This window comes from Squalius cephalus (genome assembly GCF_949319135.1).
Source record: "Squalius cephalus genome assembly, chromosome: 3".
Lineage (NCBI taxonomy): Eukaryota > Metazoa > Chordata > Actinopteri > Cypriniformes > Leuciscidae > Squalius > Squalius cephalus.
In genome coordinates, this window is record NC_137124.1 from 25114595 (window position 1) to 25127607 (window position 13013).

The 13013-nt window shown below is 39.4% G+C and overlaps 1 protein-coding gene across 2 annotated transcripts in view; it reads right to left on the minus strand.

Moving 5' to 3' along the window:
- Positions 1 to 12781, minus strand: part of fto (FTO alpha-ketoglutarate dependent dioxygenase) — a gene marked incomplete at its 3' end in the record, with an annotated part of 146599 nt that extends 133818 nt beyond the window's left edge. Inside the window, exon 1 of one of the 2 annotated variants that reach the window (XM_079866834.1) lies at positions 12703 to 12767. In XM_079866834.1, the coding sequence (XP_079722960.1) occupies positions 12703 to 12744 (42 nt within the window). In that variant the 5' untranslated portion in view covers positions 12745 to 12767. Of the gene's footprint in view, positions 1 to 12702 lie in introns of both variants that reach the window. The other variant, XM_079866833.1, reaches the window with a different exon arrangement.
- Positions 12782 to 13013: the final 232 nt, after the last annotated feature.

Here is a 13013-nt window from a genome sequence, read left to right on the forward strand (position 1 = left end):
GCGCTGAATTTATACACGCTGGCCACACCCATTCTGACGGTTAGAAGGGTGTGGAGGGCGCGAAGCGCCCTCATTGGTTGCCGCGTTCAGAGCGCTCACCGATAGGCTTAAGCAGTTGCCGCCGAGCAGCCAATGAGCACGCTTATACAGCCTGCCTAGGTCTGTCGGCTGCTGCACTGCGTTGACAATGTATACAAAATTAAGGATAATTTTTTGGCTTCAGATCTCGAAGAAAGAAGACTTTCCCGATGCGTAAGCTAACCTTACGCAATACTCGTTCCCTCTTCTAGAGAGAACCGAGGTTACACTAGTAACCGAGTACGTTTTACTGTAATTTTACAAAATACAAAAGCTTGCTGGCTATTTGTTTCCAGCCAGTTATTGTTGATTTTACATTTAAAAAAATTAAAGTGTACTGAACCTCACAGCAATATGAATCCGTCTTTTTGTACATTAGTGCCTGGATAATATAACACTGAGTATAGTTTTATAAATGTACATTAATATAAAAATAAACAAAAAAATGCTAGATTTACTAATCTTAATAACTGTGGGAACACATCATCACAGTCTGTGAAAAGAGTCCATTGAAGTGATGTCAGGAGGACACTGTCACAAAAGCAGGTATGGCTTGACATAAGTATTATCCTCTCTGAGCTGACAGGCCAGGTGCACGTTTAATTAGCACAAGGGAAACCAACACACACACACACACACACACACACACACACACAGCAGGCTAATCAGGTGTCACTGCACTGTTTGATTAACACAAGAAAAGTTGTCACAAATCCCGACAGAGAGGGGAAAAAACAAAGCTAAATGATAATGTGCGAGAAACAATGCAAGTTAGCCCATTAGCAGATAAACTTACTCTCATTTCAACACACTCACTATAGGTGCAAAAGACTATAGTGCATGGACACAGCAATGTTAGTCTTCTTCCTGCTCACAAACTAAATGTAATTCAATTTAGGAAGTTTTACTGACACTGAACACACAAATCAGCAAATTGACCTCAGACCTCCATTCAGTTTTCGGAAAATAGTTGTTTTCATGGCTTTTCCAAGACGTTGCAGCATTTCATGCTTTTCATCTTCAGAAAGATCTTTCCTCCTCCCCATATTGCATGCGAACTGTGACTTGCTTAATAACATGGAACAACATCTTTAAGATAGCAGATAGATTGATACCGGTGATCTAAAAAGAGATGAGGACTTAGATTTATAAATAATAAAACGACTATAATAAAGAATAGGACTATGTGCAAGTTTAAGTTCAGTGATGGAAACACATCAGACAGCAGACCACTCACTGTCCCATCAGAGACCCACATCTAAACATACACACTCAATTCTCTAGTGTTTACCTCTCTTTTACTGTCTTCCTGAATACATTAGCTTACTGAAAAACACACACTGAAGTGACAGCAGCGACACTTCCTCCCAATCGCCATGGCAACCCAGATTATCACGACTGAGCGGGAGGGAAGAAAGGATACATAAATTAATTAAAGTTAAAAAAAAAAAACACAAGTAGAGAATTAAAGTTGGTACATCTGTCAGCGACTCAGCTCTGCTCGCTAATACTTGTGTTGGAACATTTATACCCTTGAAGTAAATGATCCGCTGTGTAATTGGCAGCGGAGGAGAGGAGAGAGGGATGATGCGGATCCTGGAAGAGCTGATAAGGAAGCTCTCTTTCTTCAGAACCAGGAAAAGAGAAGAAATGTGTTTAAAAAAAAACTTGCTGTTTAATCCCCATTGTCATCATTGAGCAGGGGACGCCATTACAAACAGAGATATCCAACCGAAGCTGTCTGAGTGTGAGGAACAGAAGACAGTGTGTGGCACGTGTGTGTGTGTGTGTGTGTGTGTGTGTGTGTGTGTGTGTGTGTGTGTGTGTGTGTGTGTGAGTGTGTGAGTGTGTGAGTGTGTGAGTGTGTGTGTGAGTGTGTGAGTGTGTGAGTGTGTGAGTGAGAGAGAGAGAGAGAGAGAGAGAGAGAGAGAGAGAGAGAGAGAGAGAGAGAGAGAGAGAGAGAGAGAGAGAGAGAAGGGAACCAGGTTCCTGGATTAGTCCAATCCATACGTACAATCAGTCAATGGCGAGGAGGCCTGTCAAGAGTGTCAGCTGCACAAAAACACACACACACCACGAATGGAGAAAATGTCAGACAATCTATGTGTGACAATGCGATTAAGCAAAAATGTGTTCTGAACCCGTATATACACTGCTCAAGCACACACATACACAGTAAGAAAGTATCAGTAAAGTAAAGTAGCTGTTTATAAGCAAACATTACTGTATATGTCAGCTTGTGTGACAATGGCCTGCAGAGTACGTGTGTGTGTGTGGTCCAGGTATACTCTACATTACGGAGACAAAATGTGCCCACAAAGATGGCAATATCTGAAATTATTGTCCTTGTGGGGGCATTTCTTATCCCCATGAGGAAAACAGCTTATTAATTATACTAAATGATGTTTTTTGAAAATGTAAAAATGCATAAAGTGTTCTGTGACGGGTTGTGTGTGTGGGTTCTTTGATAAAAAAATAATAATAATTAAAAAACATTTAAGTGTATAACTGAAAAATAACCAAAGCACTATTTTCCTAGCCTAGAAATCTAGATGCACCCTAGCGGCAGCAAAATTTATTTTGCAGCCAGTGTGGTCTAGCAACTCTCCGTTGCCTTTCGAGCTGGAAAAACCGTAACATAAGCTTAACATACTGACGACAGAGTTGCAACGGTTCCCTGCTACTTGAAAACAAAGAATGGCGGCTGCTGCTGGCGAACAGAGGTCTTTCGAATCGGCTTTGGCCACGACTCTGGAGGACTTGGAGTTAAGCTTTTCTTTGAGAAAAGAGCAAAGAACGGCACTTAAGTCATTTTTAAAAAAGGAAGATGTGTTCGGAGTTCGGATACGGCAAAAGTTTAATATACCAACTAGCCTTCTTCGTTGCTCTGATTGGTTGTAGCGCTACCGTATTGCGTGCAGAGGGATTTTGAGAGACAACCGTTTATCCCGCCCCTCGGATTGAGCCGTGCCAATGGTGAGTTGCCAGACCTAACATCTTGATGTAGGTCTGGCTTGCCAGGCTACTATTTTCCATAAACGTAACAATATTAGGACTAATGTAACAATAGCACGCATTACTGTTAAGAACATTCCTCAAAATATATTTCTATTATACACAACAACAAAAAAATGTATGTGTGTGGTAGTGCATATTTAATGTCTAAAATATCTAAACTAGTAGTTCTCTGATGGGTTTTGACCCATAAATTGCATTGAAAGAATAAATTTACTTAAATCAGTGGTCTCAAACTCAATTCCTGGAGGGCCACAGCTCTGCACAGTTTAACTCCAACCAGCTCCAACTCACGCCTGCTTGGACATTTCTAGTTATCCTGAATACCTTTATTAGCTGGTTCAGGTGTGTTTGATAGGGTTGGAGCAAAGCAGTACAGCCCACAGTCACACAGACTCATATTTTATTTTGGATCATAAGTAATTTATTGACAATAACAAAAAAAAATATTCATAAAGTCAAAAAGAAAAAAGGTTAAATATTCCGACAGTGTGACGAAGTTGGGACTCCTTTGCAGATACTGGTTTCTTTTCATCAGCCTCTAAAGGGTTAAAGTACACTCTGACTTGCTGTGTATTTTTACATAGCCTATGTTTAAAACTTAAGGAAGTTTGGCTTTTGGAGATTACCAAATGCAGCAGCAAAAAAACAACAACAAAAAAAACACACCAAGTGCATAAACATCCCCCTAAAACAAAGCATGATGGGACAGACATCTTCCATTCAGCCAGTCTCGCTAGGAGAACCGGACACTGACGTCTGCTCATCACCATAACAGCTGAACTTGAACCACCAACCTTGGCTGATCTCATCTAAATAAACAACAGGAGAGACTAGAGGTCTGGCCCTATCACAAACACATAGACAGAGAGAGAGAGAGAGAGAGAGAGAGAGAGAGAGAGAGAGACAGAGAGACAGAGAGACAGAGAGAGAGAGAGAGAGAGAGAGAGAGAGAGAGAGAGAGAGAGAGAGAGAGAGAGAGAGAGAGAGAGAGAGAGAGAGAGAGAAGCATATGATAGACAGCAAAACAGAGCAGCTTTCTTTATGCAGCCCTGATCATGTGCTTGACAGAAGTTCAGGGTGAACTTACAGCTGGATGACCAGGGGCACAGAGACTGAGAGAGCGAGAAAGACAGCCAGAAACAGAGAGAGAGGGAGTTTTGACAGTAAAATTACCACAAGCATACCAATGAGCGTTCAATAGGCCACCCCTCACAACCAAAACTGTGTGTGTGTGTGTGTGTGTGTGTGTGTGTGTGTGTGTGTGTGTGTGTACACGTGTACTGGTAAAGGCAGAAGAGACAGTAATGAGAGGCCAGTGTCATGCATCAGTGGTCATTCAAGCGCTGACTCTCGCTCTCACTGTCACTCCTCCTGCACCTCACCTTGAAAAAAGAGCATCACAAACTAGACATTTGACAAGGTGTCATTTAACCTGTTGATATGGTGATGCCACTCTTTCAAAATGCCAACAAAAGTTGTAACGAAGTGAAAAAAACAATGGCCTTGTACATACTGCAGCTAAACATGGACGTCACTCCTATTTCTGAATGCTTACTGTTGTTCTCTTCACAAAGAGTTCAGTCCATTACAGGAATGACAACCGCATTCTAACTGAACTTACTCCTGAAAAAATCAGAAAGTGAGGTGTAAGAGATGAATAAATCCTTCAAAACATTTAACTGGTAAAAAAACAGCTCCCTCTATATAGGACAAGCAAACGATTTGATGAATTGATTGAAAAAATGGAAAAACAGCTGTTTTAACAATTGGTATCCATGTTTTTAGGTTTACAACTGTGAGATGTCAAAAAAATGTTGCAATGGTTATCTCAATCATCTCAATTACACATACACACACATTTTACCAGCATTACTGCAGTAACATTATTTATCATATCAATGACTTAGTTTCAAACAACCACAAAAGCCTAATTTTCAATCCTAAGCCTAAAAATTTAAAAGATTTATTTTCCAAACTGATTAAACACAAACCCTGTCCTAGCTGATTTCATTGGTCAACTCAAGTATGCATGCAGTAACCCGTCAAAAAGAGTTCAGATTTCAGAAAAATCAGGATTTACTAATGATTTGCAACCAAACAATTTTGATGACCATTGACTTATATCGTTTAGACAGTCTTTTCTTTTAAAATATCTTATTTTATGTTTCACAGAAGACAGACATACAGGTTTGGAATGACATGAGGGTGAGTAAATGGCAGAATATTCATTTTTGGTTGAACAAAGATATGCATTCATTTTACACTAAACAAATAATACGATCACTGGGTTAAAAAAACACTTTGGAACAATATCTTTAATGTGAGGATCAATTCCCTTGATACAAAATGAGCATTCAAAATATTGATCAATCGACCCATCTCAATTAAACTTTTCTTTACATTATAAGCAACAGCTGTAAAAATCCAGCTAATTCATCTGAGAAGCCTCTAAAGCCTCCTGCTTCTACCTCTAAATCCATTGCCTGTGCGCACCCAGCAGTAGGCTAGGTTGGCAGGGCAGGATACATTTTCCTGTCTGGCGCATGCAGACATGAAGCACAGCCTTCCAACTGGCACAACTATGGGGCAGTGCCTCGTCACCCATTGGGCATCCACACACACACACACACACACACGCCAGGTGCTCAGGCCCACTTTCACTCCCCTCATTTTTAGAACATAACTTATGATGTACAAATTAAGAGTTAGTGTTTACAGGCTCTAGTGAAAGTGGCCTCCTGTAGTTCCAGTGAAAGAGGGACTTTGGACTGGCAATAGGAAGCAGATGTTGGGCAAAGGGCTGCCATTAGCTAGTTTCCCTTTACAAGAAAAGGTGAGCTATTACACAAGAAAATAAATTCACAAATAAACAGCGAAGAAGGGGCCTGCTGTTCAGTGGAGCAGCCAGATGGAAAAATTATAGAGTGATTTTTCTTATTTTTTGACATTCCATGTTATTGCATTATGCAATGTTAAAAAATATTTCATTAATCATTTATTTATATATGAAAAGAAACTACTATGAATAGAATTAGAAGACTGATCACAAGGCTTTTTTAAACTAATTTGAATGGAAGCCCCTTACGACTAAACTGTTGAAGTCTAGGTTGCAAGGTCAATCTTATGTTTATTCAAAGCTTTTCTGAGGTGACCCTATTGTAATTGATCACATTGATTATTGAATATACATCACCACTGATCAGCCAATAGCTGCCAAATCAACCCCTATGAATGTGCCAGACCTCCCCCTTGAGCCATACATAACTAACTGAGGCATGTTTGGGCCTTACTTCATGCACCTAGGCCCTGTTTACAAGTAGACGAGGGAGACACATTCCTGTTTACACCTGGTGTTTTAATCCATCTATTTTGTCCACTTTCAAATCACCCACTTCCTGATTTCTTTGAGGGGAGGGTCTATGGGCAGGTACTTTTTTTTTTTTTTTTTCAGATTTTTCTATATAATCATGGACAAAATAAGCTCAAGCTATTTACATATGAACGAGAGCGTATAGTCACAAGACCACGCCAAACGCTGTGAGTGTGTGTTAGAAATCAAGAATGGTGAAAGAACATTGTGCTTGGTACGTTTTTGTCTTCAAACCAAACTTCGGTCTTCAGCCGCCAAAGTTTAAATCCCGTCTGGCTAGTACGCTTCCCATAATGTTTACTCGTTAGTTCTTGTGGCTGTTGGAACGCATTCGACCACATGAGCCTTTAAACTACGAAAGCAAACCAGTCGAAAGCGTTTTCGACTACCTCTGGAAGTGGTCGAAAGTGGACAAGTTTTAGACCTTGTTTACAACTGTATTTAGCGTCGTCCACTTGTGATCAGATTGATAAATGCATCTTAAACAGGGCCTTATTGTTATCGAATTGGGTATACAGCTGGTCACATAAATGTGAAAAACAAATATAAATCCAATCTACTCTTCTGCACTACATGCAAACACAGTATAACAGCCTAATATGTAGCTGCATTTGACACGGCTCACAAAACTAAAAATAGGTGGCTTCTCGGATTGCTTTCTGTCTCAAACACATATTGGATGGCATAGACAGTTCGCCTTTTTGTGATCAGATCTTGAGTATGCATAACCAAGAATAAATACCTCCTTACAAGCGACATTTTAACACAATTCGATTTAAACACAAAAACTAAATGTTAGAATGAAGGTAAAATCAAATGACAAATCCAACCTTAAGACTCATAGAACCAATTATAATCTTAGACAATAAAAAGAACATAAAAGCTGATCAGCCCTTAAGAAGAAACAATCCTGAAGCCCAACTTTACAAATTAATGTCTTTATAAAAATGACATTATTAAACAGAACCATAAAGAGGGTCAGACATCTAACGGGATGTTTATAATGTGCATAATATGGGCCTATAATACAAACCCACATGAATATCTGATAAACAAAGCATGAACATCAGCCTATATGATGAACATTCTTAGTAAATGCAAATAAGATGTAATGGAAATGAAGAAAATAAACATAAAAAGGCATTTAGGGGATATGAGTGTGTGTGTGTGTGCATGTGCGTGTGCGTGTGTGTGCGTGTGTGTGTGTGTGTGTGTGTGTGTTGTGTGTGTGCCTCTTGATGATATAAAGGTGAAAAGCTTCACAACAAACAAATCAACCTTAATCCACACATTGGATCAATGCGGCTGCTATAGGCCTCAGGGTCGCCTTATATTACTCCTCAAACTTCATATTCACTCATTGATTTGCTTTTCAAAATAGTATATCACTGAGCTCCAATGGGAGAACGGATAGAGACAGGGGCCAGGGTCAAGCACAGCTCGCATACATGTTAGCTTAATATTGATGTCCCAGCAGAAAGAAATGACTAAATATCCAGATCAATATCTAGTTTCCCTGCAACAGCAGAGCAACGAGGTGGGGAAATATAAATATACATCTTTATGACCACAGAAGCCATCATAATGAGAGAGCTGAATGAATGTTTCCCTTAAGGTGAAGTGTTTGATTAGCAGAGGGCAGAGGTTATTGCCGATATGCTGATACAGGAAAACGAGACTGATGGCTCAGGCCGGGCAGGGGCTGCGGAGATGACAGCAGAACAGGGCTGAGCTGAAGTAAGGCCTGTTCGTACATGTTAATCGAGCTTTAAGCCATTAGTGATGAAGCGGATTTCACATCAGGTGCTAAGGGCTTACGGAAGGAACTGGAGCATTCATGAAAAAAAGTTCGGAAAGAGCGATAGGCCTAATCTAAGGATGTACCTCGTCACTCATTTAAAGTAAACATTTTCATCTTAGACACAAACTTTAAAAGTTCATTCAAACATTTGACCTAAAGATAAACCTTTCAGGTGACTTAAACTATCGTTCAAAAGTTTAGGGTCAGTACAATAGCCTTTTTTATTATTATTATTATTATTATTATTATATTAATACTTAAATTCATTTACTTTTATTGAACAAGGATGCATTAAATTTTACTGTATTTTTATCAAATCGTGAGCATAAGACTTGGTGAGCACAAGAGACTTCTTAAAACATTTGAAAGGTAGTGTAATGTAATTTGGGCATAACTGAGGAGTTAGCCTATGCTGCATCAGAGTAAATGAATGAAAGAAATATATTACAACTGTGCAATAATAAATGTAAAAAATAAAAATAAAATAAAAAGACACTTATTAAACATGTTACATTTACTGTATTATATACTGATATATATATAAAGAAAACTCTATATAAAAATAATACCTGTATAAAATAAATCCAATAATAAAAACCAGCAATAAAAAAAATTATCTGATGAGTTAAGTGTGAAAACACAATAAAAATCTGCTTCCTCTTTTTTGAAGCCTAGTGTTGTCATATCAGCCATTCCTTAATTGAAAACGGTTTCAGTCCAGTAAAACACTTGATCAAGGATCTGGCAAGGCAGGTCTTTTTACTTGCCATTTAGCAGATGGCTTCACCAATGGATATGGATCAGCCTAGACTTATTTACAGCTCCAAACCATTAGAAAAGACAGCGGCACACTCACGGTTCAACTCAAACACAGACTAACTACCATAAAAAAGGCAGAAGAGCAGATAATGTGTTACCTCTTAATTAAACAAACACCTAGGCTATGCCTGTACTTAATCACCGAGTCCACTCACTATCCCTCTGTGTATCATAAAACAAAAGACTGACTAAGGGGACATTCAATGACCACCATCCAACCCTCGACCCTTAAATCACAGGCTTTGTGGGGTCTTGTGCAGGGCCTGTGGGTGGCGGCAGTGCAAAGACTGACACGGTGCTGTGGCAGTAAGTAATGCGCGTGTGGATTAGCGGTATGATGGCCTGATCAATACCAGCGGTTCCAGCCATTAGGAATGCAGCAGAAAACGACCCCCTATGGCAATAAAGCACAGTGTCCGCCTGCTACTTCATTTGCTGCCTCCATTAGTGTAATGGTATCATTATCAACTGTGGCAGTATTTTTTTCTAACACTCCCACCCTCCCTCGTTTCCCTCGCCTGTTTTTTCGTCCTTTCAGTTTTCAGGAATCAGAAGTCATGAGCTACACTACACTGCCTGCGTATTTGCTTTAATTTTTTCTTTCTTTTTGCATCACCGGATATAAATCTACCCCTGGCACAGCTTGAACACCGGTCTAATTATGTATTCCTGAGTGTGTTTTATGTGGCTGTCCGACACTGTTTCTCTATTATGGACTCATTAATAGGACGTAGGCATACGGTGACGAACAGAGAGGGGGAAAACGACAAGGGGGGGCAAAAAGCTGCTGATTACGCCGAAAGTGACACCACCTCCCGCTAAAACACCGGCTCCGACATGACAGCGGCTCGGCATTAGGACCTATAAATCGTTACTTTAACACTAATTTACAGAGGAACATTTTGTGGGAGAAATTGATTAATCAAGACTGGCTGTGTGGCCTCATAATCAGGCCTGAACTGAAGCTAGCTGTTAATTTAACAGAATTGCCAAGGGGAACACAAAACATTTTAATGAGTGTTCAGGAACGAAATAGCCTAAACAGCTTTCTCCTGCAAAACACACGAGCCGAGAAAGCCAATGAGCCGAGAACTCTCTGAAAGATGGGACGGGAGGAGTGAAAGCCTCTGAACATCTGGCAACCCTGTGTGCTCCTCACGTACACTGCAGCTGTGAAATAACGAAAATCATTATTTCTTTATTTTACAATTTTTGTTTATTTATTTAACTACTATTTTTTTATTAACATTTATTTATTTGAATCAAATGCACTATTCATCACAGTAAAAGCTAATCATAATACCAGGCAGTCATCAACAAAGGTGTCAAAAGCAGCAACGAATGCCAACAAGGTTGTGAGTGCAAAGAAATGCAAAACATGCTCAACAGATGGAAGGAGGAAAAAAAACAAGAAAGCACTTTTCTATTTCATAACTGTGAGGAAAGAAAAACAACAGGGCCCACATCCCTCGACAAATACAATAAAGAGGCCAAAATGGCATTTATAATTGAATAATACTTCAGCGAGATATTTGTGGTCACCCTGGCAGCGTTAAAACCAGAAACTCAGATTGTCCAATGTCTCTTGATCAACTATTAAAACAGTATTTTCTGGTTGAAGGCCATGTAAGGCTACTTCTAAAAGCATGAAGTCAGTTTTTAATAGGCTATTAGCCAATAGTCTCCCTTTTTTAGTGCATGATAATGGAAGTGGTCTTTTTTATCATACACATGTGCCACATATGGTTAGGAAATGCCTGGCAAAGCTGAACTAAGAATAGTATAGGCTACTTTTTGGGCATAAATGCACATGTTTATGGCTGAGACAACAATGTACTCTATTTAATATCATGATTTAATGGACATGCATTTTATATTAAGGCACCACAGGAATACACACACCAGTCCCTTGGTCTAGCTGATCTGCGGTTTTCTGCCCTGATCCCGTTATTTTTGTGAAGGAGAGAGATGAGTTGTGGCAAGATAGCAGAGCTACGTCTGTCCGTCTGCTGTACAGACCCAAAACTAGCTGGATCAAGTTCTCAGAGAGATGGAGATTCATCTGGTCCCTGTGGCAGCTGCAATAAAGTGGAGGAACCACACACTACATAGATTCCCTGCTGTCAGACATGATCCAAAAGCATGCATCAGAGAGAGAGAGCGGACTAAAACTGAACAAAATAAAGAAAAGGGAATGGGAAATTAATGGTATGGTTCAGGAAAGAGATAACTGAAGAGAAATGGGCTGCTGACAAAACTTCTGATAACTAATAACTTCACTGAAGTCGTGTCGACTAACAAATCAAACACTTTGAAATGCAAACAAAACACCTAGGCTAATTATGCATTTTGACTATCAAACCAACGCACTTTAACCACAGACAATATCAGAAAGTGACATGTCAACTTGTCAAGTACAATTATAAATACATTTAACCTTTTTAAATATGCCATTAAACTTTACTTCCATCTATTTAATTAATGATTAGAGACAGACATTTACCTTTACCATATCTCTCATTAAAGGGGCAATATTTGGTCCTGGATTTGATTTTTGATGCATTCTGTACCTTTAAGAGGACATTTGTTTTCTATCCATATGAAAACACAGTATAGGCCTAATCCTTTATTACTTCAAACTTGACAGACCTAGTATGGGATATAACAAAATATATCAAAGTATTATTATTAGATAAGAAATTCACTTCAGAGGTATTTGTTGCCTGGATTAATTTGTGACCCTGAGAGAAAACACTATTAATCTCTGGAATACATTTTATATAGATTTAGATTTTTATTGGTCATGGGTTTGAATGCATGAACTGATAAAAAGTAGCCTACACCTGCTTGAATGCAAAAAGCGAGATGTTTGTAAAATAAAACAACTTCAAATTAATATTTCTCTATGTCCTTGTATCTGTTAAGGATAAGTGGGATAAACCCCTTCATAACCAGGGTTTATGTTGTGATAAAGATATACAATATATTCAGGACCAACAAGCTTCACACCATGATGCTTCACAAAATGACACACTGAAAAAGTTAAAAGTTCAGATAAATACAGCTGCACCACAACCGTTATTTCTATTAACGTTACACAGTCTATGCTAAATTAAAAACACGACCCATTTCATTTGCAGACCAGCTCATGGATGAATCACCCGTCAAGTCCGAAAAAAAGACACATGGGCTTCAATAAATTGGTCAAATAAATTAGGAATAGTTGGTTTAACAGATACACCTGCAGATTGACAAAAACATGGACACGCGTCTTCTCTTGACTTCATTCATTAGCACCATGATTGAAAGCACTGCAATGCCGCTACACAAGCCATTCCGGCAAAGTCAGTGTGTGGCAGTCATGAGAAAACACTCCCCCCGCGCTGTGCCTCAACACACACTCGTGTGTGCCGGATGACTCTGTACAGAGAACTCTTGCGATAAAAGAAAGCAAACATTACAGGAGCATTCAGCAGCATCACATATGCGCACTTCAAATGAACACACAGCACCAACCAGCGCGTGCAATACCGCAACGGACACGCTGCCCGGTGTATTACAAACTCCACAACTACATGTGGTGCTTGGCGAACTGAGAGAAAACTATAAGCGATACCTTTCTCCTCTTTTCCCTCTCACTGTCATCCGATCTTTTCATGTTCCTGAAGTACTGTTTACGCTGCCTCGGTTTCATAGAGCGCTGTGCTGGGCTATGTAGTCTTCATATTGTGCCGTTAGCGTGTGGAATTTTCTTGAGTATATTTAAATATACACTTAGCGATGTTTATGAATTTATAGGAAATGTGAATGGCAATGAACACGTTGTTGTTATTTTATATAAGTGTTTTATTTTTAAGTCGTACCTGGCATTCCGGCTAGGACTGCATTTCCCAGAATCCTCGCGCCAGGAAAACCACGCTTGTATTT